This window comes from Baudoinia panamericana, assembly GCF_000338955.1.
Source record: "Baudoinia panamericana UAMH 10762 unplaced genomic scaffold BAUCOscaffold_1, whole genome shotgun sequence".
Taxonomy (NCBI): Eukaryota; Fungi; Ascomycota; class Dothideomycetes; order Mycosphaerellales; family Teratosphaeriaceae; genus Baudoinia; species Baudoinia panamericana.
In genome coordinates, this window is record NW_006911257.1 from 944,360 (window position 1) to 970,541 (window position 26,182).

General features: G+C 54.3%; 11 protein-coding genes across 11 annotated transcripts; 5 read left to right on the top strand and 6 right to left on the bottom strand.

Annotated features, from left to right (window-relative positions):
• Window positions 1–711: 711 nt before the first annotated feature.
• BAUCODRAFT_183232 (uncharacterized protein) lies at window positions 712–2,958 on the bottom strand. The gene has a single exon (XM_007673788.1). It carries the CDS (start codon window positions 2,744–2,746, stop codon window positions 824–826), a length of 1,923 nt encoding a protein of 640 aa, XP_007671978.1. The 5' UTR covers window positions 2,747–2,958; the 3' UTR covers window positions 712–823.
• Window position 2,959: 1 nt separating this feature from the next.
• Window positions 2,960–3,792, top strand: BAUCODRAFT_183237 (uncharacterized protein). The gene is made up of 2 exons (XM_007673789.1): window positions 2,960–3,671; window positions 3,728–3,792. Exon 1 carries the CDS (start codon window positions 3,172–3,174, stop codon window positions 3,574–3,576), a length of 405 nt encoding a protein of 134 aa, XP_007671979.1. The 5' UTR covers window positions 2,960–3,171; the 3' UTR covers window positions 3,577–3,671; window positions 3,728–3,792.
• Window positions 3,793–6,600: 2,808 nt separating this feature from the next.
• BAUCODRAFT_29164 (uncharacterized protein) lies at window positions 6,601–9,532 on the bottom strand. Its single transcript, XM_007673790.1, has one exon. It carries the CDS (start codon window positions 9,384–9,386, stop codon window positions 6,678–6,680), a length of 2,709 nt encoding a protein of 902 aa, XP_007671980.1. The 5' UTR covers window positions 9,387–9,532; the 3' UTR covers window positions 6,601–6,677.
• Window positions 9,533–9,727: 195 nt separating this feature from the next.
• Window positions 9,728–10,331, bottom strand: BAUCODRAFT_29165 (uncharacterized protein; the record flags this gene model as incomplete). The annotated part of the gene is made up of 1 exon (XM_007673791.1): window positions 9,728–10,331. One exon carries the CDS (start codon window positions 10,326–10,328, stop codon window positions 10,035–10,037), a length of 294 nt encoding a protein of 97 aa, XP_007671981.1. The 3' UTR covers window positions 9,728–10,034.
• A 142-nt stretch (window positions 10,332–10,473) lies between these two features.
• BAUCODRAFT_183495 (uncharacterized protein) lies at window positions 10,474–11,468 on the bottom strand. The gene has a single exon (XM_007673792.1). It carries the CDS (start codon window positions 11,192–11,194, stop codon window positions 10,619–10,621), a length of 576 nt encoding a protein of 191 aa, XP_007671982.1. The 5' UTR covers window positions 11,195–11,468; the 3' UTR covers window positions 10,474–10,618.
• A 416-nt stretch (window positions 11,469–11,884) lies between these two features.
• On the top strand, window positions 11,885–13,197 carry BAUCODRAFT_184003 (uncharacterized protein). Its single transcript, XM_007673793.1, has 4 exons — window positions 11,885–12,425; window positions 12,479–12,693; window positions 12,795–12,956; window positions 13,094–13,197. Exons 1-3 carry the CDS (start codon window positions 12,329–12,331, stop codon window positions 12,951–12,953), a joined length of 471 nt encoding a protein of 156 aa, XP_007671983.1. The 5' UTR covers window positions 11,885–12,328; the 3' UTR covers window positions 12,954–12,956; window positions 13,094–13,197.
• Window positions 13,198–13,250: 53 nt separating this feature from the next.
• BAUCODRAFT_144411 (uncharacterized protein) lies at window positions 13,251–15,615 on the bottom strand (the record flags this gene model as incomplete). The annotated part of the gene is made up of 4 exons (XM_007673794.1): window positions 13,251–13,304; window positions 13,356–14,010; window positions 14,074–14,144; window positions 14,215–15,615. 4 exons carry the CDS (start codon window positions 15,613–15,615, stop codon window positions 13,251–13,253), a joined length of 2,181 nt encoding a protein of 726 aa, XP_007671984.1.
• Window positions 15,616–15,672: 57 nt separating this feature from the next.
• On the top strand, window positions 15,673–19,801 carry BAUCODRAFT_29174 (uncharacterized protein). Its single transcript, XM_007673795.1, has one exon. It carries the CDS (start codon window positions 16,154–16,156, stop codon window positions 19,682–19,684), a length of 3,531 nt encoding a protein of 1,176 aa, XP_007671985.1. The 5' UTR covers window positions 15,673–16,153; the 3' UTR covers window positions 19,685–19,801.
• Window positions 19,802–20,606: 805 nt separating this feature from the next.
• Window positions 20,607–22,449, top strand: BAUCODRAFT_61939 (uncharacterized protein; the record flags this gene model as incomplete). Its single annotated transcript, XM_007673796.1, has 3 exons — window positions 20,607–21,222; window positions 21,274–21,854; window positions 21,904–22,449. The coding sequence occupies 3 exons, from the start codon at window positions 20,607–20,609 to the stop codon at window positions 22,447–22,449; spliced, it is 1,743 nt and encodes a 580-aa protein (XP_007671986.1).
• A 346-nt stretch (window positions 22,450–22,795) lies between these two features.
• Window positions 22,796–24,519, top strand: BAUCODRAFT_183973 (uncharacterized protein). The gene is made up of 2 exons (XM_007673797.1): window positions 22,796–23,237; window positions 23,297–24,519. The coding sequence occupies exons 1-2, from the start codon at window positions 23,141–23,143 to the stop codon at window positions 24,154–24,156; spliced, it is 957 nt and encodes a 318-aa protein (XP_007671987.1). The 5' UTR covers window positions 22,796–23,140; the 3' UTR covers window positions 24,157–24,519.
• On the bottom strand, window positions 24,520–26,133 carry BAUCODRAFT_183486 (uncharacterized protein). Its single transcript, XM_007673798.1, has 3 exons — window positions 25,979–26,133; window positions 25,506–25,916; window positions 24,520–25,451 (listed from the first exon to the last, which is right to left on the bottom strand). Exons 2-3 carry the CDS (start codon window positions 25,840–25,842, stop codon window positions 24,883–24,885), a joined length of 906 nt encoding a protein of 301 aa, XP_007671988.1. The 5' UTR covers window positions 25,843–25,916; window positions 25,979–26,133; the 3' UTR covers window positions 24,520–24,882.
• Window positions 26,134–26,182: the final 49 nt, after the last annotated feature.

The window sequence follows — 26,182 nt, forward strand, 5'->3', positions numbered from 1 at the left end:
TCACTTGCTCTAGAAGATGGAGTCAGCGAGCCGGTTGGACACTTTGGCGAACACAGATCAGTGACGGGCTACTCTTTCTGTTTGCTTCGACGCTGTGGGCATGGAACATTGCGGCTTGCTACTGCACATGCGGGCGCTCGTTGAAGACATAGACACGTGACCTCGAAATGTCCGGCCCGAAGCAAGATCGCAAGCATCCGTTGCGCTTCCGAAGAGTACTACTGCGTTGCTCCCAGGTTCATAAATAGCTCAATGTCTGAAGCTTTCCTTTGCGTGTATCAAGCTTATGAGAGGATCAATTGCTGTGCAGGGGAATGGACAGAAGTGAGCATTTCGTCCAGCGACCCTCTGCACGAGCATATACATCCAATCGATTAGTATGACTGTAAATTATTGAAGCGACTGTGGAGCAATCGATCTCGGATGAACATCCATATGGAGGAGACAATGGACGCAACAAAGAATGAAGTGAGAAAAAGGTGAAGGTCTGTGCGCAACTCTGCGTTCCTCATTTCCGAGTGAAGGAGTTGGAATGCTATTGAGATCACCTTCGTAGGAGGAAAACACTATGAAAACAGTGCATTGCCGTATCAGCGTCATACAGCTCTGATATGACCTCGGCCATGGCTATGCGACTGAGCATCGGCCCAATGTGCACCTCCAGCGGCAGCACTCACGCCCCTGCGCGTACAGCGCGGCGGTTCCCATGCGAAGACCTTACGCACGGGATTGCAAGCATACCTACAAAGCAACCAGCGTAATATATGAGGAGCCTACAATATCGTCCTGCCAGTCCACGCCACCGACGGCTTGGCATTTGAGCTCAAAGCTTCTCACTGTCATCCTTCGGGTCTGCAACCTTGGCCTTCGCCGACTCTACGCTAGAGTTTCCCTCCGTGGTGTTCTCCTGGCGGTCCTTCGACTCGCCCATATTGGAGGGTGCTGTACCGGACATTGCTAAGTTGTAGATTTCTGCATCGAAAAGAACTGTGCTGCGGGCTTCACCTGCGCTCGCGTCCTTTGCGTAAACGGAAGTTGAGGTGCCACCGTCCTCATCACCATAAGCAATCTCGTCGTCGACGTCCATGCTATCCTCGACGGTATTTGTCCTGGCTTCACGGCCTGCCTTTGCTCGAAGGGAAGATAGCGTTTCGCGATTCTTGCGGCAATGCTCCATTCTCTGCTCCATCGCCGGCCACGTACGCCACCATGTGGACAAGTCGCCACCCTGACCGACGATCCACTGATTGTGGGCATCTGCGCGTGCCTTAGTACCGACGAAGTTGCCATTCGACGGATGCGTCTTCGCCTTGTCGATCATGAGATCATCGCCGAACCACTGCTCCGCCACGTACAGCTCCTCCGCGGCACCCCATTTCGCCAGGCTACCGCCCTTACGCCCTTCAGCTTTGGTCTTCTTTGTTGGAGCACGGTTCTTACGGCTGTTCGCCGCTTTGACGTTCTGCTGCGATACAGACGCTGGTTGGGCTACACCGAGCTCCGATGTGTCTGCAGAGGGAGTGCTCGTAACATGCTCGTCAGCTGTGTCTCCAGCCGCGTGGGGAACAACAGGGCTTCGAGCGAGGATCGGCGCAGGTGTGGCAAAGCGGTCGCGCTGGGTGCCCGGCTTCTTGTGGCCTTTGAATCCGTCTACGCGACCCAGATAATCGCCACCCTTTTTGACATGGGGGCTGCTAGACATAGGCACGGAGAGATCGAGCTTGGAACGCGTCGCATTCGGCTTAGTGATGGGTGATAGCGTATTGGCGGACTGTGTGAGCGCAAACACAGCCTCACCAATCTGCAGTGGTCCTGGATTCGCAACACTGAGGTATCCGCTCCCCAGCAAAGCATGATGGGCACTTTTGTTCGACGCGGTGGGTGTTTTTGACGCGTGTGCTTCGGGCTTGGTTGAAGTGAGATCCCATTCGGTCAGACACTGGCGCAGGTCCTGCAATGCTATCCCAATACCCTTCAGCACTTCGCCGAACGAATTTTCGCCGGCCATGCTTTGGAGCACCTCACTCTCAGCCTCTGGCGACCCGGCTAGAGAGCGCTTCGTCCGCTCCTGGTTGGCCAATGATGTGGCTAGAAACAACTTCAGGTCGCCGCTGACCTGCTTTAGCTTGTCACCGTCCATTCGGACAATCTTAGTCGAGTCTTCGGTGGCGCGCTGGATGGTTGATGCAGCAATATTCACCAGCTCGCTCTTCTGGATGACCTTGCGGTGTACCTCTGGAAGCGCGAAGTTCGCTTCAAGAAGTCCAAACCATGCCGCCCTAACCCTTTCGAGCCCACGTTCAATCAACACCACAACGCCAGGAGTATCACCATGCTTGAGTTGTAGCTCGTGCAGGTCAGACCGGACTTGGTCAGCAAGTCTTACTGGCGATCCATCGCCGCTTGGTAGATTGCCTTGCTGCTCGTCAACCGCTTCGTCGTTTGTCGAATCGTCCCGCGTTCCATCAATCTCTGCAAGATCACTGCGCTCTTCATCCGTGAGATCAAGAAGTATCCCTTCTAGGGCGTGCTGCAGAGTTGTTAATTGCGGCAACGCTGTCGAGACGCAACGCACGCTCACCTCGGCCTCATCTGCGGCGATGTTGAAGTCCAACAGCCGGCCATAGTCCGCTTCGAACCTGGCTCTCGCCTCTTCGCGATTGGCCTCGATCTCGTCCGCCTTGCGTTTGCCAAGGGCTTGCTTTTCTGTAGCGCTGATGGTGTAGACCGGTGTAGATGTCGACATTGCTGCTTGCTTGTTCGTGGAAAGATGCTATGACGAATTCCGACTCGTCCGTGATCGCCCGTCGGTCAAGCGAGGCACATTGAACGCGTCTCGGGTCTCGAACAAGATGTTGCAGCTATGCCAGTACAGCAGCGAGAGTAGCGGGTCTGAGACGGTCCATCAAGTGTCACCGGCAGCAACAACTCGAGCGAGGATTATGTGGGTCGAATTGTGTTACGATTATTCACAAGTGTTACTGAAGGGGAAGGAGGCGCTGCTGCCTGGGTTGACGAGCGCTTCACATTCACAACAATGCACAATGGCCTACCTAGACAACGACGACTCGGCTGACGGTTGGCATTAGCATGGCCACGGGGCGAGGGACTGCGCTACGGTACCTAGACCGATGCTTCACCAACACAACATAGAGGCTGCTGCAAGTGCCTATGGATCATCCCACCAGCCAGTTCGCTGGCAAGCATAGACGCGCAACGCTGAAAGAGCGATGTAATCGATCGCAACGCTCGCATGATTCTTCGCCACATATCGGAGACGACTGGTGCATGAGCAATTTCTCTCATCTGTGTCCATCGCGTCTGCGCCACGGTCGCCCTCAACCACGTCCCCGGCACACTCAGCTACAAGCTATGGACTACCTCCGCTGTCTTCCGCATCCTGTTGCTCGTCGGACGGCGCCTCATACCCATCTTAATTTGCGAGGACCCTCGCCCTCTGATCCTGGTAGGTTTGACGAGCCGTGCTATGTCCTCGGTCCTTGCTTTTGGCTTTCTCGGACTTGGTATGCTGTTCTAGTGCAGCCCGTGTCCGGTCATTGCTGGGATAGCCGTTGAATACGCGCTAGTCATTGTGCTGTCGGGCACGCTCGTCAGGTGCAGTCGTACGGTTGATGGTGCTGCCATCCGTGCTCCTGAGAGACATTAGTGAAGTACAAATTGCGCGGACAGAAGAAATTTCGCTTGGACTCACCACCATGCCTCGTAGTTGCGCAGGACCTCGACATCGTCCCACTTATGGCTCACCGCCGTTCTGTGCGCCGAAGCACTGTCTGGCTGCTGCTTGCTTTGATGCGAGGTGACTTTCTTGCTCTGCTTCGTTGCAGCAGCTGTTACTTGATTATGCTCGTGCTGACATGGCCGCACGCTAGCAGACCTCGTACGTACTGCAACGACTGCTGCAAGACTTTCAAAGATGAAGAGCAGCTGAAATGAATACATAGGGGCTGACTCGACTGTACCTCCAACCAATCCTCCTGCCTCAGACACACAGCACTATGACCACCAGGACCGCTTTGTGCATTGCTCTACTCGGTCTCCAACATTCAATCCTTGCGCCCTTTTTGTCCGTTGAAGCATCCGCTGAGCACTCGATATACATTTTGGAGTCGGCTGCACAAGCTGCTCTTCGTCGAACGCAAGCATGGATCGGCCATCATATTCGTCAGCAAGGCGCTCGAAGAAAGGCTGCAAGACGGACAGCGACAGCATCATGGAGGTATCAATGGCCTTCTTAATGTTCAGCACCCTGACAGTCGCACGCAGGACAAGCTTGCCAATTTCGTCCCACTTGCCAGCTCGTACTTCTTCCACCAGTTACAACTTGAGCCCCTCGTTCCTACCTTTCTGAGCGTTGACGTGTTCTTGACGAGGTGTGAGAGAGCTTGTGACACGAGCCCTGGCGCAAGCATTTCCTGTTGATCCAGAAACGGAGGTGCCGGCGCGCTGGACGTTGTCTTAACTGGTTGTGCCTTCAGCGGGAACTTCGGGGCTATGGACGAAGATCAAGTCGCCCTGTTGCTTGGCTGCTTTCCTTGCATGGATGGGCTGCTCTGCCTTTGAGTTTTGCTTGCTGACGTTGGACAGCCATTCCAAAGCAGTTGCTACGCTCTGATACACGTCGCTGGCGAGACAATCGTCTTCGGCCTTTCTGTAGAATTTCACAGCTCCATTAACATCAGCCTCAATCACCTGTCTCGAACTGCTGTCCGGCGCGACTAGGAAGAACTCGGCTCTCCTATTAGTGCGGATCGTCAGCAATGTGTATGACGAGTGTCGGAGCGCGAGTGGAAGAAGTTCCCAGCGCGGAAAACCACTTGAAAGCTTGGCGTCCAGAACGGAAGTCAGGCGCACTACAGGTAGCCCTGATCTATCAACGTGCTTCCACAGGGTATACTTGGGGCTTCCGACTTAAAGCTGACCTTCCGTATAGCGAACGGTCATCACGGTCAACGTGCGTGCTATTGTGAGATTGTAAGCATGATACGGCACTATAACTGATACGTAGTTGCCGTTAAACCTCGAGAATCACTCACGCTCACCAGGATGAGCGTCTAGAAGAGATCAAGAACCATGAACACTCAGCATAGCGCTCCTTATGCTTTCACGGACGGTAGTTACTTTAAGTACACAGCTACAACAGCGTGTCCGCCATCGGTGCGCTGGGTGGACAAAGACGGAATATGTCTGCGCCTCTGAGAGCGAACCATAGTACAACCCACAACGACGTCGCATGATGGTTGCTCAAAGTCTGGCATGCAGTAAGTATGCACTGGAATGCGTGTTTCCAGTGCATAAAGCAAGGGACTCCCATTTTAAAGAACGAGGCAGTCAGCGCTCGACGCAAGCCTCGCAATCAGCTAACATGGGCGTACCGGGTACCACTGAAGAAGATTCGGACCAGGAGCACGATCTTAGGCTTTCGAGCGCCTGCGCCTTTGCAACAACAGACCGAAAACCCACAAGGGTTCGTTAAGAGAACTAGCAGTGGCCTCCCACAGTGTCAGTATTGGTGGCGGAATTTGCACCCTGCGAACGAACGTCTAAATCCTGTCACCTGCGCTGGACAGATGCTTCGAAAGACGATGTTAGGCGCTCTTGCACCATCATGCACTCCTGTAGCCAGCACGCTTAGCTACAAGATCGGAACAGTGGCACAAGCACGGAAACACAGGCTTTCAGAACTCTCCGTAGGCGGCCGTGGATAATATTTGAAGCTGGCAGTCTTGCTCGAACCGTGAGTGCAGGCTTCCGTGCTGGCTTCTTCGCGTCTGTGGCCAATGAAGCCAGCCAACGGCGTTCCAGCCACGGACATGGCTCACCGGGTGTTCTTGCGATGATTGTTCGTGTCGATAGATTTTTCAGACGTTCAGAAAAAGGCACTTGGCGGGCTTACAGCACACCGCCGTAAACGCGTGTATGTGATAGCTTGCTTGACGTTCGCCCAAAGCATGCTTGAGCCACTTATAGTTTGCAAGGAGCACTCACTATGAACGCAAGGAGATGGCTACTCATGACGGGCTTTTCCAGCTCACCGCTTTTATTCTGCCGCAGCATTAATGTACAGTACGGTCCTTGAGTTCTGTGTTTGCACTACGACCGCGACCTTTTCGTTCTTCGCCCAGCTATTTCTTCCTTGCATGCTGATCAACGCTGAGAACCTATGATTGCATCACGAGGGTTGCGCTCATTACATCATTGCTGTGCCTGATCATCGTCCTCATCTAGGTTGCTCGTCTGCTTCGACGCCTGCGGAACCGGTGGCATGCGAGTGAATCACGGAGCAAGACCCCAATGCAGCGGCACGTATTGTGCTGCGAACGCTCAACGTCGAGGGAAGGGACTCGAGGCATTATAAAGCGGCTGCATCGGCTGTCTGGTGGTAGAGATGAGTATCTTGAGCAGAAACCTATCCACTCGATTACCCGCCGATGTTGTCCAGCATTTCTGCACGTGTCAGTGATTCAGTCGTGGCATGAACGGGTCCGACGGTCATCCAAGACTGAACCTAGGTAACCTGCGAATACGACAACCTCAGGGTTACAGCTGTGCGGTAGGTCATAAAAGAACGCCTGATATGATGAGCCACGCAAAATTCGTTTCTGAATCGAGCATATCCAAGCATGCCTACAGCGCTATCATGGCTGCATTCGCGGCGTTCATCCAACTACCGACTTCATGCTTAACGCCTCCAAAAAGCCGGCCAAATCCTCCTTCCTCACCTCCACCACGCTATGCTCGAAGCTGTCAATGCGCACACGTGCAGCCGTCTCCTCCACAACCTCCTGAAACGCCTGCCCGAAGCGGTTACGGCCTTGCCGCTTCCTCCGCTTGGCATCCTCTTCCGCCCCATCACCGGCGTCTGAGGCATCGCTTTCCGAATCCGAGTCGCTCGATGCACTCTCCGTACTATCTGAAGCGTCGCCGTCCTCGTCATCGGAGCTCACGTATCCGTTGGCGGCATCTCGTTCTCGTTGTAACCTTCGTCGCTCCTCTTGTTTCCGCTGCTTCTCGGCGCTCTTAGCCTTCTTCTCCGCCTCTCTCCGCTTCCGCCGCTCCTCCCGCTCACGCAGCTCGGCTTTACTTCTAAACCTGCCCTTACCACCATGTGTCCCGCCAAGACCCACGACCACGTAGACGCCTCTGCCTTCGTCTAATGACCCAAGCACCAACGCCTCGTCTTGCTTTCCTTTCGCGCCTTTTTCCGCTTCCAGCACGGCCACTGCTTCCGCCACCCACGCCGCCAACTTGACCAGTGCGCCCGGGTGGCAGAACATCGAAACATCTGGTCCTTCCTTCACGACGCCCATGCGAAAGGAACGCAAGTGGCGAATCTGGTGCTTAGCAATCAGCGCCGACCCGGTACGCAGAATGGCGCGAGCAAGCAGTTGAGCGGTGGAGATGTGCGTTAGGAGTGCTTGTAGTCCTTGCTGAGGATGGGAAGTAGACGGCGAGAGGGTGTCATAAGCGGCGAAGAAGCGACGGGTTGTCCAGTCGGGCGCTTCATGCGCAGCTGTCGCCGCAGGCTCGTCGAGGCCAGAGTCGGAGGAGTGAGGTGGCGAAGGCAGGCCTGCTCGTACCCGGGCGCTGTATGTGGGTTCTCTACCGCTATCTCGACGGCCGAAATGCATGTCTTGTGCCGCCCAGGTGCCACCTTTCGTGGCGTCGATAGACGGCCCGACTTCGAGGACGGCAGAGGCGATGGTACCGACATCGACTGCACTCATAGTCCCTCTCCAGCCCCAGCTTCGGACGAAGCCCCAACCTCGCCTGCTACCCCATCCGGCGCCATCCCCGCTCTCGTCCGGGACTAGGCCGTCGAGATTGTACTGCTCTGCGAATCTTAAAATCTTCTTCCGCAGATTTCGCTTGATGTCCACATCAAGGTGCAGATACCCCTTCTTCGCTTCTTGTAAGCTGATGCCCATTTTTGCAAGCAGCTTATTTAGTCGTTTGCGGCCCTGCTCGTTCCATACATGCAGCCGCGTTGCGAGGTAAGAGCTATGCAGCATGCTATCATACAGACTCCAGTGTCTTATGAGCAAGAAGCGAGGTTCTGGCGAAAGGCGTATGGAAGTGTCCATTGGACTTCTAGCATTGGTAAGTATGTCAGCCTCGTTTGCCAATTGCGAAGCTGACCGGCGCAAGTCCGCTTCGGGAAGTGGATTCAGCCGCCTGACTTCGTCGCGCAGGACTTGCTTGAGCTGCTCACTTCGGTCCATTACTCTACTTCGAGTGCTGGGTTGGTTCGCTTTGTCGCTGCGGTTGTTGTATGGCGAATGGTCTACGCTCTCGATCCCAACAATTGCCAGCCAGAGGAGCTCATTATCTTCGCGGCCAAGCTCGGATGCTAGACTGTACAACATGCTGCTGACTGGCTCGGCGAGCCAAGAGCCTTGTTCGTAGTATTTCTCGAGTGTTGCTTCGTGCTTTCTGCGCAGCTTGAGGAGCTGTTTGCGTAGCTGTCGCTGTGATGGCAGTTTTGGTGGGGAAGAAGGCATAGCAGCGCCGGGAGACGATGGCTGGGCAGATGTTGGATAGTCGCCAACAGAGGAGGGTATCGGTGCGCCATCGTTGCTTCTGCGTCGCCGCCGTGGCCTTGGCATTTCGTTTTCGTCGTCTTCTCGGAAATCAGGCTCCTGCGAGTCTGCTTTTCGTTTCCGGGTTTGGCTGCTGCTTGGCTCAGCGTTCAGGTCGTGGTCGGCCTCTTGCTCGTCTTCTGCACCGTCCTCGGCGTCACTTTCGGCATCTTCAAGCATAATGTCCTCCTCCGTGATCTCAGGCATATCTCGTAGCGCAAAGTATGCTTCCCTCTCCGCCTGCAGCTGCGTGCCGATATCATCGTCATCCCACACAATGATACCTCCTCTGCCGCTGCGATGATACGTCTCTAGCAACCTGCCTTGGGCAACACCAGCGCGACGTGCATCATCCGCAGCACGCACAGTTGAGCCAAAAACATTCTCCAGATTCCAACTCCGGTGCGCATCGACGACCCAAACGTCTACCCCATGACCTTCTCCGGGGTGCGCTGTGCCTGCGTCCTCGCCGTCTCCTAAGCCCAAGATCTCCGCGAGCTCCACAGCTCCACCGCAGCCGAGACACACCACAACACCTCCCTCGCCGCCTCGGTCGCGACGTAGTGTGCTCACATGTTCTTCTCCCGCTTTCTGGAGCTCGGCGTATCCGCTCACAGGCTGCACCTTGTGAGGAATGAAGTCGCGTTTTAGTAGTGCGGTAAGGATTCGAGCGGCGCACAGAGCATCGACACTCAATGCTGTTAAGATCAATAGCGGAGGCGAAGACGGATGAGTCGTACGCAGCAGCGCAGTGTACAGTTGAGCGATTTGTTGGCGTGGGAGATACATAATCTCTGTTCTCCTCCGGCAAACCTTACGCTGCAGTCGCTTCCGTCGTTGAGCAAAGGGCGGCTTCCATCGTTTTCCCAACTTTGCCGCTTATAACATGCCAGAAGAGAATGGGCGTCCAGTGTAACGCAATGCATGGAGTGGTATGGCAATCGTGTTTGGGCGGAAGACGCGCTCGCGCCTTTAGCGTCGGCGCTACTCTACAATCGCCGATAAGAGTTCGAGCAACCCGATTGATGGAAGCTCAATCAAATCATGGCGGATTCTGGCTAAGGCGTGTAACTTTAATTGCTCCTCCTGCTTCATCGATCGACAAGACATGCCATCTTCTTGCGTCCTCCTCCAGCACAAGCCACGAACTGAACTCGACAGATTGGCGTCTGGAAGGTAGTACGCGTATGCGCGATAGTCGGCAGAGTAGCGTCCTCGCAAATAACCGACGTGGGTGTACCGCTCACGAAGCGGAAGAAGTGCTACCTCTCGACATCCGGAGCAAGGCTGGCGTACTTCGTCTCTTGCATTCACGACGATAGCATGAGCCTTCCATACCTATGACCCTACTGTGATCGCGACAATCCTGGTTGGATGAGATGCACGCTGATGCGCTAACGCGTTCGATAAAGGGCATCAGTCTCTTAGGAATTGAGGTCAGAGAGGGCGACGGCGTCCGCTCGGTACGGTTGTACTGTTCCTATTAAGGCATCTGTGGATATGTCTGAGGAGGCTTACATACTCTGTAGCAGTTGGTTCGTTGACGGCTCCATAGGCCCTTACACAGTTACGGCGTGCGGCGAAGGGCGGGCTGGAGCCAAGGTGTACAACCTGATCTGAGACTAACGATGCTGCTGCAGTACGGGAAATGGTATTGACGTCCATTACTTGGATAATGGCTGCTAGCACTGACACCTCTCTTACTGCTAAAGGCTCGGTCTCAAACGGCATGGCAGAGTGCCGCAATATCCATCCTGCCAACCAAACATATTACCGCAGCTCCAAGCACTTGCTCGTTGTGTCTTTTCAAGGTAGAGTAACTCCTTCAACGGTGAAGACTTCTCAGGATGCGATTGCGTGTAAGCTTTCTTGCCGTCGACCGCGTGCGGCCTTGTAGTATTACCGGAGTCAGTCTAGGATTGTCATAATCGGCTTATGCGCGGACACAGCGCCACCTACTCGAGGTCACTGGCCGTTCTAGCTCCCCTAAAGCCAAATGTCTCAATCGACGTCATGCGCTGTCATTCCGGAAGCACGGAACTCTCAACCCTCGGTATAAGCAGCGCAGCTGTCTCGGCCTCCTTCTCTGCTTCATGATCTTCCTTTAAGGAGTAAATGTGGCTACGAGGCCGCCTCCAAAGGCGCGGTCGCTGTTGCTGCAACATTATCCGTCGGCTTCTCCGGAGGTGCAGCTTGACGGAAACGGCATCCAGACTGGCCGGTAGCTCTTCATATGGCTTGATCGCTCGATGTTCAGCCTGTGATGGCATGATCGTGACTGTGGTGTAACCTTGGTCTTCGTTGATCGCTGGGCTGGCAACTGTCTCTTGACATGATTGACTGATCGGCAGTGATTGATCGATCAGTATTCCGCAAGACGTCGCGTTCGACGGCATATGCGAGGCACTCAACATTGTCTGGACGCTGAGCGAATCCACGGTGTCTTCTCCTAAGTCTAGTAATTGCATGGATTGAGCTGTCATTGTGCTTGGCCGGTGTATGGACGAGCAGGCATCAAGAATTGTGCGTCCTTCCGCAACACTTCGACAATGTAGCTGCGGGGAAAAACTAGAGATTCTGCCTTGCCTAAAGATCATTGTATCAATGTACGTTGTAGCGACGGAAGCGCTGATACGTCACTCGAGGATTCTGTTTACCATCACGGTCCAATCGAAGTAAGTGGGAAATACCAACATATGCACTCCTTCGCTTCGCACACATATATGGGTTATCGCATGCTTCGGCATTAGCCAATGTTCGTTCGGCGCGCGAAGCCCTACAGGAGTGGGATGGGCCAGTAGCAAGATACTTCTGCGGATTGCCTTGCAGCTTGGCTGGGGCTGAAAGCTGTAGGGGCCCTGTAACTTGCAGAACCTTCGGTTGCTGCATATTTTGGTTGCTCGGTATTGTCAAAAGGTTGAGTGAGCGTTCATACCCATGTTTGATTGGCGACAAGCATGTTTAATGAAACCACTAACAACTTCGTCTCGATATTCGCCTGGCTGATTCGAACCCTCCGGACACTGGATCCAGTGACTTGTTACGTGCACGGGTTGAGCTTTCATGCTGTACTGCTATCTTAGTGTAGACTCGGTGCCGACATGGTGAAGCTAGGTGGACAAGGAATGGACACTCTTTGCAGTAGGTCATGGTGGCCCGGGATATGTCCACGCCTGGAAAGCTAGAAGCCGAGTATGGCACAGCAAGGAGATAGAACATCCCCATCGTACTCTAGCGAGTTGTGCAATATGCGTCAGCGTTCTGACCCGAAACCCTCATGTGAAGTTCGCCTACGGCTTTCGGCTCCGGTCCTGCAAGGCTAGAGCATGCAGGACGGTCAGCAAGTGCACGTTGTCGTCATCAAGTTGACAGTCGTGCACTCGAATTTGGGCCCCATTGTCCCTTTTGAGGCTCGCCGTCGTGGGCGGGTTCATGTGCAAACTTGGGTGGTGTAGATGCTGAGCATGGGAACTAGGTAGGATCAAGCGGCGCAGTCGAAGCAGCACAGTTTTCTTGGTGGGCGCATCGTAAAATGCTACAGAAAGCAGTTTTGTGGACCATTGCCGGCGCCCTTTTTGAGATGTAAGGAGTAGCTCACTCGGTGTACAACGTAGCACGCCATTGCGAAGCGTGAGGCACGACCGCTTGGCAATCCAAACTTGGTGGAAGAGTTGGTAGAGCAACAGCATGTCGTTGGCTATCTTCTTCTACCAAGAGCTTGTGGTATCACGATGAGCGTTCCACAGATCGGCGTCGGTGTCTTCGTCTTCCGTAGCAAGACCGACCCGCACTTTGTCATAGGTGTTCGCAAGGGTAGCACAGGCGCTGGTATCGTGACTCTGCAAATTTCATTCCAGTGTTTGGCATGCTGAAACCGGCAGGCACGTATGCTCTTCCGGGCGGCCATCTGGAATACGGCGAGTCGTTCGAGAAGTGCGCCGTACGAGAAGTGATGGAAGAAACTGGTCTTGCCATCTGTGACGTTAGGTTTCTCACAGCTACCAATAGCGTATTTGCAGATGTCGGCAAACACTACGTTACGATCTTCATGGTCGCCGTAGCCGCCGAAGTAAACGGCGTTGTGCCGCAGCCCCGGGTGGGTACAATCGTGACTGTCGGCACCTTAACAGCACGCCCAGCCTTCCGATTGCACTTGGAGTCTTTTGTTCGGTTTGATTGTGACTGACGTCCAATCAGCTGCTCGAACCAGACAAATGCGAAGGCTGGGGTTGGTGCACATTACCGCAAATGCGCGACATGGACAATGCTGCATGTCAGCTCTTCCAGCCATTGCTCAGCTTGATGGAACAGCGTCCCGACTCATGTGAGCTGCTTGAGCACCGCAGTACTCCCTAAAAGGTACGCTTGAGGCGACCCCTTCAGGCATTCCTACTAAGGCACTCAAAAGTGGTTGGACGAGCAGCAGTTGACTGGTTCACCTGGATGTGAAGTCAGTACAAAACGGTGAGGTCCGCTTGCGCGCTGACGTTCGCTAGGTCACAGACACAATCCAAGACGGCAACAGCTTGACCAGCCTGTGGCGTTGGAAATGTTAAGGCGCTTACTGAAAACCATTGGCTCGCCCCAGCGACAACATCGTCGACACCAAGATTCGCATGGTCTCCTGCAGCGAGCAAGCAGACCCAGTCCGGTTCAGCGCTTCTGGTTCGCTGAAGAGCATGCAGACTCGAATGCTTTGAGCAAGACCTATGATCTCGTAAGTGACCAAACGAACAGTACAGCTCTGGGACTGCTCACTGTGAAATCATAGTCCTCCATGCTCCCAAAGACAGGGCTGTTAGTCAACTTGGCTTGGGTAATTCTAGGACTGCTTATGCCAAAGGCTACTCTGGCCAGAAAGCGCGCATCGTCTCGCTCAGACACGGCCTTCAGCACCTTCTCGAACACGTCATAGTTAAAAGGCTTAGGCTCTGGTGTTACGACCTTGACCGGAGTGTGCATCTCACACCACGTGCAATGTCCGCAAGCGTTCGCACCGCTTGGCAGCATGTCGCCAAAGTGCCCTGCTAGACTTTTCGAGAAGCAAGCGGTACCATTGACGAGGTCTATCACCTGCTGCATGCGGTCGAGCTCCTGCTGCTCGCGACCCTGAAGATCGGTATAGACGGCGTTGACGATGCGCTCTTTCTCCGCCTTGACTGTGGGGAGTGTTTTCAGGACTCGGTACATGTTCAGGACGCCACCGGTCCGCAAGTCAATACGTGCGCTATCATGCCAGCTCTGGAGCTTAGCTACGATCTCGGATCGCTCGAGGCCCGAAGACCGCGCAACGGCGTCGACATCGACATGAGTGAGCGTCTTCGCCTTTCTCACGCCAGCGCGGACGATCTGGGCGGTGCGTGAATTATCATCCTTCAGCGGGCCAAGCTCGACATATTCATATTTCGTATACCTATAGAGAAAGACGCAGCCGTTAGCGAGAGGAACAAGACCACTTGGCCTATCTCTGACTTACTTGGGCGTAGTTTCGCGGAGTAGACCGAATTGCAGTTCGAGTCGAGCGTAAATGTTCTTCAACGTGGTGTTCTAGACTCGAGTCAGCAATAATGCTCTACGGCAAGGAAGCGGCCAGAGAGTGGCGATGCGAGAGACAGACCTTAATGTCATGCTCCTTAGCTTGGTGGTACAGGTTCACTTCAATGCAGCCAAGGTCGTTCGGTCTCAACGAGAATAACTCGTTCAGAAGCGCAGCGACTGACTGCTTTGAGGGCAGGTCACCTCGCGCAAAGCTTTCCCGCAAGTGCAGGCCTTCCGCGCACAAGAAGAGCATGCACTGACTAGGAAGCCCGTCTCTTCCAGCACGTCCGATTTCCTGGCTATATCCTTCAAGACTCCGAGGAATGTCGTAGTGGATGACGTTGCGGATGTTGGCCTTGTCAATGCCCATACCAAAGGCTATGGTGGCGACAATGATCACGTCGCTCGCAGCCATAAAGGCTTCCTGGCAGACCGACTTCTCGGCCGCAGGCATCCCGGCGTGGAAGTGGCGCGCTTTGACGCCGTTCTTGCGCAGATCTTGCGCCAGCTCTTCTGTGTGGCGCTGCAGCGTCACGTAAATAATCGTTGGCCCAGGATGTGCTTTCAAGAACTTTGTTAGGTCGGGATGAGATTCCTTTTTAGTTCGGTACGACTTTGCGAGCAGACGCAAATTCGGGCGGTACGTTGCAGTGCGAAACAAGCCTTCCTCGGCGATGCCGAACGCTTTGCAGACATCTCTGGCCACCGCTGGAGTGGCGGTGGCTGTCAGACATACCACTCGTTCAGCCTGAATTTCCTTCGCAAAGCGAGCCACCTTCAAATAGTCTGGTCTGAATGCATGGCCCCACTCAGAGATACAGTGAGCTTCGTCGATGGCAAGCAGACGCACACCGCCCTTGACATTGGACATAGAGCCGACGAAGCCTTCATTGTTGAGACGCTCTGGGGCGCAGTAGAGAATGTCGAGTGTACCATTTCTCATTGAATCTACTATGGCCATGTACTCTTGTTTGGATCTCGAGGAGTCGAGTGCTGCGGCACTAATGCCACGTCGCTGCAGAGCATCGACTTGATCCTTCATAAGTGCGATCAGCGGCGAGACTACAAGAGTAATGCCGCTTTCAGCGTGGCCTTGTCGCAGTCCCGCACTACGATCCATCTCCTTGAAGCATAGCGCTGGCACCTGGTAGCATAGAGACTTGCCACCGCCAGTGGGAAACACAACGACACAACTTTCGCCGCCCAATGTGCGAACAATGGCGGCTTCCTGCTTCAACCGAAAGGCGTCAAGGCCGAAGCGCGTCTTGAGCGTGCTGTTCGCGACGAAAACCGCCGTTTCATGATCCGCGACCCGCAGCCTCTTCGTAGTTGTTGGTTCGTAAGGTTCCCCGGACTTCCTTTTCAGAGTTGACTGTTGCACTGCATTGTCCTGCACACTGATGAGCTCAGCCTCGTCAACGGAGTTCAAGTCGAACGCATCGCTGTCAAAGTCGTGTGGGTCATCGGCGGCGTTCGACATATCAAAACGCCGCTTTCGCGCTTGCTTCAGGCCAAGCGCCTCTTCCTGGAAGCCCTAGAGTTTTCCTGGTATAGATGTGGCAAACAGGTCATCATCAGCGCTGTCGTACGGAGTTGTACGCGTCGTTGAAACTCGGTCACCTGTTTGACAGCGCAATCCAAAACAGTGAGAAACGCAGTTATCACGGTGTGAATCCTTGTTCAAGACGCGGGCTAATACATAGATTCGGGCAACGTAGTCAGGCCGATCATGCTGCCTCTTTGATCGAATGATGTCGCATTGCACACGCTAACGCGCGGGAACACGTGCGTTCTGCTTAATCGATAAAAGGTTTAACTCATCAATTTACTCATCAATGCGGTGACTGTTCGTTGCAGTGCAGAAAACGTTACGACAAGCCGGTTCCGCTTCGCTACAGGATAATACGTACGGGCGAGATCAGGACACTAAGAGCGCGCATTTGGCCAACCCACTGGCAACGCCAACATCTCGCCGAGGGCAACCTGCTGCTTGGATCCTCCGTTCTGGCTGACCCGCGATGGGCAGCATCAACTTCCCCGCCGAAGAAGAGCGCGTGCTCGCAGGTTGGACAGATATAGACGCTTTCCACCGCCAACTGGAGCTCTCCAAGGATGACCCTCCCTACGTCTTCTACGATGGACCGCCTTTCGCCACTGGGACACCACATTATGGCCACCTTCTCGCCTCCACCATCAAGGACATCATTCCTCGCTACTGGTCGATGCGTGGACGGTATGTGGAGCGAAGGTTCGGCTGGGATACGCACGGTGTTCCGATCGAGCAGATCATCGACAAGCAGCTGCAGTCAGAGCTTGGCGTGCGAGGCAAGGCGGCAGTGGAGAAGATCGGCATCAAGGAGTACAACCGGCGGTGTCGGGAGGTTGTACTCACGTACGCTCACGAATGGCGACGAGTCATTGGACGAGTAGGCAGATGGATTGACTTCGACCAGGACTACAAGACCATGGATCCGACATTTATGGAGACGTGCTGGTGGGTGTTTGCGCAACTGTACCGGAAAGGTCTCGTGTATCATGGCGCACGAGTGTTGCCCTACAGCACCGCGCTCAACACGCCTCTCAGTAAGAGTGAGGCGAGCGAGGAGTACAGAGATGTGCAAGATCCTGCCGTCACTGTATCATTTCCACTACTACCCGTTGCTGAGCAGCCGGAGAATGTGCGGACAACCGTACAAAAAGTGCTAGACATATCCGAAGGGAAGACGGTGAGCTTCGTGGCCTGGACTACTACGCCTTGGACGCTACCAAGCAACGTTGCCTTATGCGCACATCCTGACTATGAGTACTTGCTGGTACACGACGTTGAAACCGACAACATCTACATAATGCTCGAAGCTGGGCTGAAGGTACTGTACAAAGATCCAAAGAAAGCCAAAGACAAATTCAAGCTCTTGCCAGTCAAGCTCAGAGGTGCCGAGCTCGGCGGTATGCGTTACAAGCCACTCTTTAATTACTTCTACAGCCAATTCAAGGATATAGGGTTTAAGGTGTTACTGGATCTCTACGTGAAGCAAGACGAAGGTGTCGGCATTGTACATCAATCACCTGCTTTTGGTGAAGACGACTACCAGATCAGCTGGCGAGCAGGCGTGATCAACGGCGATCGACCGCCACCCAACCCGCTGAATGCAGGTGGCGAGTACACCTCCGAGGTTCCGGACTTCGAGGGTCAGCACGTCAAAGCCGCAGACAAGAATATCATAAAGCATCTTGAAGGTCTGGGTAGAATGGTACGCAAGTCGCAAATCACTCACAGATATCCACATTGTCCGAGAAGTAAAACTCCACTTATCCAACGCGCTGTTCCGTCGTGGTTCATCAAAGTCGAGACATCCGTGCCTGCACTGCTAGAGAATCTGGAGAAGACGCATTGGGTGCCGAGTATGGTCAAGACTGGTCGCTTCCACCAGTGGCTCGCAGCAGCTAAGGATTGGAATGTCAGCCGTAATCGGTACTGGGGCACGCCATTGCCACTATGGGTATCCGACGACATGAAGGAGGTTGTCTGCGTCTCTTCGGTTGCGGAGCTGAAGAGACTCTCAGGCATTGAAGGTGATATTATGGACTTGCACCGTGACTCCGTTGATCACATCACCATTCCCTCAAAGCAGGGCAAAGGCACGCTCAGGAGAGTGGAAGAAGTCTTTGACTGCTGGTTCGAGTCTGGCAGCATGCCTTACGCTTCCTCGCACTATCCCTTCGACTATCCTGGCTTCGAGTCGGCAGACGCAGATTGCGGCCTTTCTTGGGCAGAGGGTCCCGGCAAGGAGCTCTTTACCAAATATCCCGGCGACTTCATCGCCGAAGGCCTTGACCAGACCCGTGGCTGGTTCTATACCCTTTCTGTACTCGGCACACATCTCTTCAACACCTTTCCATACAAGAACTGTGTTGTCAATGGCATCGTCCTAGCCGAAGACGGCAAGAAGATGTCAAAATCGCTCAAGAATTTCCCAGATCCGATGCTCGTCATTGACCGGTACGGCGCTGACGCCCTGCGACTGTACCTCATCGATTCTCCCGTCGTACGTGGCGAACCGCTCCGCTTCTCCGAACTGGGCGTCAAGCAGATTGTGTCGGGCGTGCTTCTACCGCTTTGGAACAGCTACAACTTCTTCGCACAGCAAGCCGCTCTCTGGAAGAAGAACACAGGGCACGACTTCATGTACGAACGCGAGATGCAGAAGACGAATGAAAACGTCATGGACCGCTGGATACTTGCCGCCACGCAGAGTCTGCTCCAATATGTGAACGCGGAGATGGAGGCGTACAGGCTATACACCGTCGTGCCGCGGCTGTTGAAGATGGTTGACGAGGTGACGAATTGGTACATCCGCTTCAACCGTAACCGGTTAAAGGGTCAATCTGGCTTGGCATCCACGAAAGCAACCGCCAACGGTGTGCAAACAAATGGCGACCTTACCAACGGCACGATGGACGAAGAGGGTGATGACACGCTGCACGCCCTCAATACGCTTTATGAAGTCCTCTACACGCTCGTTCGCGCTCTAGCACCCTTCATTCCGTTCTTGAGCGATGGCATCTTCCAACGTCTAGCACCACACCTACCATCGAGCATGCGCGAAAGCAAGGACTGTCGATCCGTTCACTTTCAGCGCTTTCCCACCGTCCGCGAGGAGCTCTTCGATCCCGTTGTCGAGAGGCGGGTGGGCCGCATGCAGAAAGTCATCGAGCTGGGCCGATTATGCCGAGATCGACGCACCATCAGCTTGAAGACTCCGCTCAAGACGCTCGTTGTTCTGCATCAAGACCAAGAGTATCTCGATGATGTGCAAACGCTGGAGCGATACATCACCGAGGAGCTGAACGTGCGCGATCTTGTCCTCACCACTGATGAGGCGCGGTACGGTGTAGCCTACAGCGTGCAAGCGGACGTCAAGAATTTGGGTATGAAATTCAAGAAGGATGCTGCGAAGATCAAGGCCTCTTTGCCCAAGCTTTCCCCACAGGAGATACAAGCATTCCTTTCTTCTGGCAAGATCACGGTTGAGGGCCATGACCTCGACGCCGAGGACCTTCGGGTGAAGAAGGAGATCAAGCAGAGCAAAGACACTGCCAACTTGGAAGTAGCTGTGGAAGGCGAGGCGATGGTTCTGCTCGACTCATTCGCTTACCCGGAGCTGGCGCAAGAGGGTCTCGCGAGAGAAGTGCTGAACCGCGTGCAGCGGCTGCGAAAGCGGGCGGGACTGGTGCCGACGGATGATGTCAAATTGTTCTACTCAGTGCTTGCCTCTACTTCCGCGACCGCCAACGGTACTGCTGCGGAGGGTGAGGCAGCCGATGGTGGAGCTACGAAGGGTGAGCAAGCAGCGAATGCAGAGGTCAGTCGATTAGAGCAAGAGCGCATAGTGGAGGAAATGTTCGCGCGGCAAAGCGCTACCTTCACGAAAGCTGCGAGTCGAGGGGTGGAAAGGCTGTCGGATGCAAAGGCTGGAGATGGTGTAGCGGCGGAAGAAGAGACAGATGTAAAGGACATCAGATTGCTGTTGCGGTTATTGAAGATGTAGAGAGCGCATGAGAACGCCCTCGTGGCGAGTTAGCGTGCATTGCCCACCTTGCCTAATACACTCCGCTCGCTTCCGCACGCCTGGCTTTGAGGCGCGAATGAATGATACTCGCTTGGCAAGAGGCGAACGTGGGATACATGTGATGTCCGCCTTTACCATGGTCGCCACGGCCACGAGGTCCCAAAGAGCACCGAAAGCCGAGGCGGTCCACTGAACTTGGAAGGCAATCTATACGATGGAACGGCGCATTGACTCTGGTAGGCAGCCACCCAACGATCTAACAACGGTTGGAGCCGTCGCCCGCTGTCTTGTGACGTATCACGGCTTGACTCGGCTCTCCTCAGACCATGTGCACCCATGTCGAGAAACAAGTGCGAAGCCTCGTTCGTCGCGTCGTCTAGGCCTGTTCCTGGCAAAGACCATGAAGTGGTATGAGGAAAGGTTGTAAGCGAGATACCGTGTGTGAGGATAGCTCACAGTGTGACTTTGGCAGTACAAACATATATGGCCAGCTCCGGCAATAGAGTGTAACAGGTGAGCCCTTCCAGTATTGTCATCGTCGTCGTCCATCGCCGTGCGAAAGACGAACGCGAGAAAGAACATTTTTGAGTTCCATGCCGCTTTTGACGGCGGCTGCCTTCCACCATCCCTGCCCGCGTGTCGCTGCACGCCCCACAGCGATCAGCGGCGATCAATCTGGAGAATGAGTGACGTGAATACTTCACTTTTCAGCGCCTCTCCGCCATCGTCGAGTACCCGCAAGTCTCTGCGTCCACGCGCGAGCTCAGATACGCTTCCTACCCCTCGCGACAGTATTCGGACAGCTGCGCAATTCGTGCGAAACGACCATCTTCGGGGCGAAGACGCACCGAGTTGCCCGCAGGCGCAGGAAGTGAAAGCAGCATTCAGAGCACCGTCTCCAATGTCTGCTGCGGGCTCGGTCAGCCCGCCGTCCGTCTTTGATCACCAAGCCGAAGAACAGCCAGGACAGTATACTCAGCCAACGACAGTTGCTGCAGACGAACCGTCCTACGACCTGAAGCCACCTCCACCATCTGTCACACACGACAATGTCGAGGCGCTTGCCGGCCGATTCTTCTCCGCAGACCACCTAGACACCATCCTGCGGGATCACACCATCTCTGCGCGCTTCACTCGCTTTCTGAACCAGTATAGGCCGCAACATGTTGCGGCGCTCACTCAGTATTTGGAGACTAAGAAGGCAATCACGGCTGTGGAGTATGCCAATGCCATAGCGGACCAAGTGCCGACCTCTCCAGGCCACCCTCCTTATGTTGCAGCAACGCTGGACGACCGGTTCGAAGCGAAGTCGAAGCGCATAGTGGAAGACTTGGTTGACGAGGCATTACCGGCCTATGTCACGCATCGTTTGGTCACGTTAGTGACAGATACGCTAGTCAAAGAAGTTACTGGCAACAGCGCCCCAATCATGCGCGAGCTGGTTCCAAGTCTGGCGGAGGTGTACTGCGTCACAGATCCTTCTCTACCGGACAATCCCATTGTCTATGCTTCTGAAGGTGGGTAGCAAGTCGTTATTGCAAGGGCTAGCACTGATTATCATTTCACAGAATTCTACAATACAACGCAGTACGGTCGCGACTATGTTATTGGTCGCAATTGCCGCTTTCTGCAAGGCCCGAAGTCATCCAACTCAACTGTTCGGCGGCTAATCGAGGCGTTGACTACGGGTCAAGAGATATGCGAAACGATCCTAAACTACCGAAGAGACGGATCACCATTTATGAATCTGTTGATGATCGCGCCACTGTACGATAACAAGGGACAAGTGCGCTACTTCCTAGGCTGTCAAATTGACGTCAGCCAGCTGGTAGAGGGTGGACGTGGTCTGGAGTCGTTCTCGCAGCTGCTCGCGCAGGATCGGACCGAGAGCCGCTTTGGTGGGCGGCCACAGCATGATCCCAAGCATATGCTTGGTGAGCTCGGCCAGCTCATCACGGAGGAGGAAAGCAACATCATCAAAGACCGCTCTAGGCGGTACAGCGAAGGGTCGAAAGAGGTCGTGCCTGCGCACAGACCTTCAGGTCGGACACGAAGGATACTCGGCATGGAGGAGACACAGACGGAACGAACGCTTTGGCCCCACCCAAGCCTGGGACCGAGCGGCAGGCTTCCTGGAGTATATCAGAATGTAAGAGTCGGAGTCGCGTGTAGCCTACCCCTGACTGACGTGGTTGCAGTATCTTCTTGTTCGACCGTTTCCCTCGTTACGCATCACCTTCACTTCGCCGGCGCTGCGGATACCAGGTCTTCTACAGACCAAGTTCTTGGATCGCATAGGCGGTCCACAGCAGGTCAGGGAGGGTATACTCGACGCGCTGTCGCATGGCACGGGTGTTACAGCCAAGATCAGCTGGCTCACGAACCCCACGGAAGGGAAGAGCGCAACAGGACTAGAGGGCAAGCCACGATGGATACATTGCACACCTCTTCTCGGTAGCGACGAGAGGGTCGGTGTATGGATGATCGTCATGGTCGAGAATGAGGAAGTCACCGGTCAGCTCAATCGAAACCAGCCTTTGGCGGAGAGCGGCCTGGGCAGCCCTATCGGTATGGGCGCCGCAAGTCCGCGGTTCACTGGTAACAAGCTGTATGCGGAGTATTTGCGTAGAGAAGGTAAAGCAACTGGTGACGGCTCGACGTTTGGCGGAAGTCAGCGGAGCAAGCAGTCGTCTGCGCTGGACCGGGAACGGCGGGAAGTTGACGATCAGTTCCGCGACTTCTAATCTGTGTTATGTGTATGGGCTGAACGTCTCTGGAAGACATTTGGAATAGCTTGGGCGCTGTTTGGATCGATGGATATGGGAAACACAAATACGGCATCGAGGACATATCGGGCAATGTACGATACTAATGAGTTTAGGTACGCTCTGGCGGCTATAGCAAATGCTTCGCAGGAGCTTACAGATACCGAGGGAGCGATGATTGTTCGTTTCGCAGAACGTGAGATCGGAAAGCGACGATTCCCGTAAGTTGCAGGAATCGAAGGCCCCCATGGCATGCGCTATGCATTGGCTCGATAACAATAAATGCAAATGTTGCTGTATTGTCAGCTCATTTACGTCACCTGCATTGAGGCGTTTCCTGACAGCATGATCAGTAAGCGAAGCGCAGCTACTACAGGGTTGCATGCCTGAGCTTCACATGGCGAGCTTCCGCTGCGAGATGCCCGAATCGGGTATTTCACATATTCTGCTTCGAGCTTCGGCTCTATGCTGATTAGACAGCTCGTTCTAGGTATATGGATGATGGACGGCATGTGGGCGGAGAAGAATGGCTTCTCGTATGAAGCTGCAGTTCTCGTGCTGGATGCGTATAAAAGCATGAGCCCACCTCGAAAGTCGACTGAGGCGCATACAGCATCAAGCAACTGTTATACCAGAGATTTGAGCGATTTCAGTCAATACTAGCAACAAAATGCCGCTTCCCGGAGATCAAGCCACCGTTGAGACCGCCGGCAATTTGGTCAAGACTCTGCATGGAGCTTTCGGTGAGCATTCAGGCTACAGACCAGGTATGTCTTTACACGGCTCATGATCGATCGTCTATACGATGATGCTGACACTTAGAAAGCGCACGCAAAGGGTAGGCTTGTCACCGGGTCTTTCACTCCCACGGCAGATGCCGCTTCCCTTTCCAGTGCACCGCACTTCAACAATGCATCCACTCCGGTAATCGTCCGCTTCTCTGCTTCAACGGGTCTTCCAGACATCCCGGACACCGATGCCAATGCTATGCCACGAGGCTTTGCCATCCGCTTCAACCTCGGCAACAACGGGCATAAGCATACGGACATCGTCGCACATTCCGTCAAAGCGTTCCCCGTCAGAACCGGCGAAGAGTTTCTGGCCATGCTGAACGCCATCGGCAGTGGATCGATTGGGGAGTTTCTCCAGAAGAATCCGTCCGCAGCGTACTTTGTCAAGGCACCGAAGCCGGCTCCTGTAAGCGTCGCGACGGAACGCTACCACGCTCTCAACGCCTTCAAACTCGTCTCCAAAGACGGCAAGGGGACATTCGTGCGTTACAGCATCGACCCTGTGGCAGGCTGCGAGTTTTTGTCGGGCACCGAACTTGCCAACAAGCCCAAAAATTATCTTACCGAGGAACTCGCCGAGCGCCTGTCAAATGGCGGTATCGGGTATAAACTCGTTGCCGAGCTCGCTGAGGAGGGCGACCCTACGGACGATGTGACCAAGCATTGGCCGGAAAGCAGGAAGAAGGTGGAGCTTGGTACCATCCAACTCGACAAGCTCATGCCCGAGACGGAGAGCTTGAAGCAGCAGAAGCACATCATCTTTGATCCAATCCCAAGGGTTGAAGGTGTTGAGGTAAGCGACGATCCACTGCTGGACATGCGGGCTGCGGTGTACCTGATTAGTGGAAAGGAGAGGAGGGCTGCTCCGGAGGTTACGATGGCTACTGTCACTTGATCTGTGTGTCATTAGCTGGACGCTTGGGGTAATCTTTTGTACATGTTGTCGGTATGCTTCTTGTGGACAGTCGAACACGATATCTTGAAAGTAGCACAATCTCATAATCAAGAACGTACAGTCTAGGGAATCAATCGAGCCCGATGAACAACTGCCTTGTGCATTACCGTATGCCAGTGATGCATCGATGTCTCCACCTGTGATACGACCGTCGAATCGTATGAGTATCGGCTGTGGTCAGAAGAAGAGACGGATACCCAAGATGTAAGTGACAGTCGGAATATACATTTCTCACCACGTCCAGGTTCCTAGGACCGTAGCCGAGCGGTTTCGCTGCTGAGAAGGCTAATGGGCCCAAGCGCTGCAAAGGTGCGTTGGGAAGAACGCACGTTGTGCGGCCGAACTCCTTACGCAGAGGTATCGTGCACGCTGCTTGAAGGCTGCGGAAGTCAGAGTATGGGAGCTTGAGGCTGTACGCCTATATGAGCGGACTAGCTGCTATATGCAAACTACCCACTGTAGATCGTATATTCTTGAAGAAGACTGGAACACCGCTGAATCCGACCGAGCCGTGACCTCGCTGCTGAAGTAAACCGAACCTCATGAGTATCTCTTCATGTCGATAATGCTGCATTGCAGATCTGCGGCAACCTGGTGTCAGACTCAAGCATGCATGAGCAGCGAACCCAAAAGCAGCGCAGAACACTTCCAGGTCATCATTCGTTGTCACGCAAGTATGTCACCACTGCAGTGGAAGCAGGGATCTGCATGGGCGATGAACTCTCGCAGTCGCTTGGCGACCTGCTCGGTCTGCCCGCTGCGTAGATCGAGCCGGTCTGTCATAACAGCCAGCTCATCCGGCCCAACGATACGAACAAGCGCACTCTCAAAGTCACTAATCGCTTGTGCTTGGCAATCGCCCTTGACAGACGGGTAACTGTAGTCCGCTTGTGAGAAGTCAGGTGACTCTAGACTCCATGAGTCGTAAATCACGGCCGAGTGCACGTTTCGGATGTGTTGCGAAAGATGATCGCGGCGCACGAACTGCTTTCTCTGGCCTATCTGAGCGCAAATGTAGCACTCATGAGCGCCTTTCTTCGTATGCATTGACATATGCCTCGCCAATGAGTCCCTCCTGTAATAAGTTCTCGTGCAGTTGGCAGCGTCGCACTTGAACGTCCGGTGGAAGGTCGCTTTGGCGTGCTGTTCCAGATCTTGAGATGTCGAAAAGCCGTATCCGCAGATACTACAGTTGTGTTGGGTAGAAGCGGTTGTAGATCTTTGGGGAGACGTGGCTAATCCCGCAAATTAGAGACTGTGAGCTTTCAGCTCTGAAGAATCTCACGCACCGCTACCTGTGTTCCTGCTCGAACAACGACTGAGCTTCTCAGGGTACAACCCTTCGACAGTGGCGGATGAGGCTGGTTGCAGGCAACCCGAGGCCTGCATGGTCGCTCGGCCGCCGTTCGTATTCGACGAAACCGCATGGACGCTGTGAGATACGTGTAGGGTAGGCGAGTCGGTCTGTTCCGCCAAACTTGGGAACAAGAAAGCTGTGTCAGACATCGAGTTCGTATGGTGCCATTGAGCTCCAACCCCCTGAAGCACATCGTGTAGGAGAACATCATATCGGGCATGGCAAGACTCAGGTTGACGGATGAAGGCATCATCGTATGTGGTAGACATCGCCCTAGATGCATGATAAAGCGTTCCGAGCGAAAGAGAAGGGAAACATGAGAGACATCACTTGCCTAAGTAGACTGGGGCGGGCTTTAATACGCGGCGAAATCCAATAGTACCGCGGCTACCAGAGCCTACTTACGCGAGAGCTGGTATGAAGGGTATGAAGTGCGCGGGATGCCCATGCGTCATGTTCTGCTGTTGCGAAACCACCGAACTGCACCTCACCTCACCACTAAGCCAATATGCGATGTGGTCTAAGCTCGAACCCCCGCCCCAGCGCCGCACATCGCCTTGCGGCCACTACCTCCTTCCGACCTCCAGCGCACATCAGCCGTCGCCCTTG

Bases quoted from the DNA above. Each gene is read 5' to 3' on its own strand.
- BAUCODRAFT_183232 (XM_007673788.1), bottom strand. From the start codon at position 2,746: ATGTCGACATCTACACCGGTCTACACCATCAGCGCTACAGAAAAGCAA.
- BAUCODRAFT_183237 (XM_007673789.1), top strand. From the start codon at position 3,172: ATGGATCATCCCACCAGCCAGTTCGCTGGCAAGCATAGACGCGCAACG.
- BAUCODRAFT_29164 (XM_007673790.1), bottom strand. From the start codon at position 9,386: ATGTATCTCCCACGCCAACAAATCGCTCAACTGTACACTGCGCTGCTG.
- BAUCODRAFT_183495 (XM_007673792.1), bottom strand. From the start codon at position 11,194: ATGATCTTTAGGCAAGGCAGAATCTCTAGTTTTTCCCCGCAGCTACAT.
- BAUCODRAFT_184003 (XM_007673793.1), top strand. From the start codon at position 12,329: ATGAGCGTTCCACAGATCGGCGTCGGTGTCTTCGTCTTCCGTAGCAAG. The intron at 12,426-12,478 runs GTATCGTGACTC...TGAAACCGGCAG, and splicing joins CAAGGGTAGCACAGGCGCTG to GCACGTATGCTCTTCCGGGC. The intron at 12,694-12,794 runs GTGGGTACAATC...ACGTCCAATCAG, and splicing joins GCGTTGTGCCGCAGCCCCGG to CTGCTCGAACCAGACAAATG.
- BAUCODRAFT_29174 (XM_007673795.1), top strand. From the start codon at position 16,154: ATGGGCAGCATCAACTTCCCCGCCGAAGAAGAGCGCGTGCTCGCAGGT.
- BAUCODRAFT_183973 (XM_007673797.1), top strand. From the start codon at position 23,141: ATGCCGCTTCCCGGAGATCAAGCCACCGTTGAGACCGCCGGCAATTTG. The intron at 23,238-23,296 runs GTATGTCTTTAC...ACACTTAGAAAG, and splicing joins GCATTCAGGCTACAGACCAG to CGCACGCAAAGGGTAGGCTT.
- BAUCODRAFT_183486 (XM_007673798.1), bottom strand. From the start codon at position 25,842: ATGTCTACCACATACGATGATGCCTTCATCCGTCAACCTGAGTCTTGC. The intron at 25,452-25,505 runs GTGCGTGAGATT...TTGCGGGATTAG, and splicing joins GAGCAGGAACACAGGTAGCG to CCACGTCTCCCCAAAGATCT.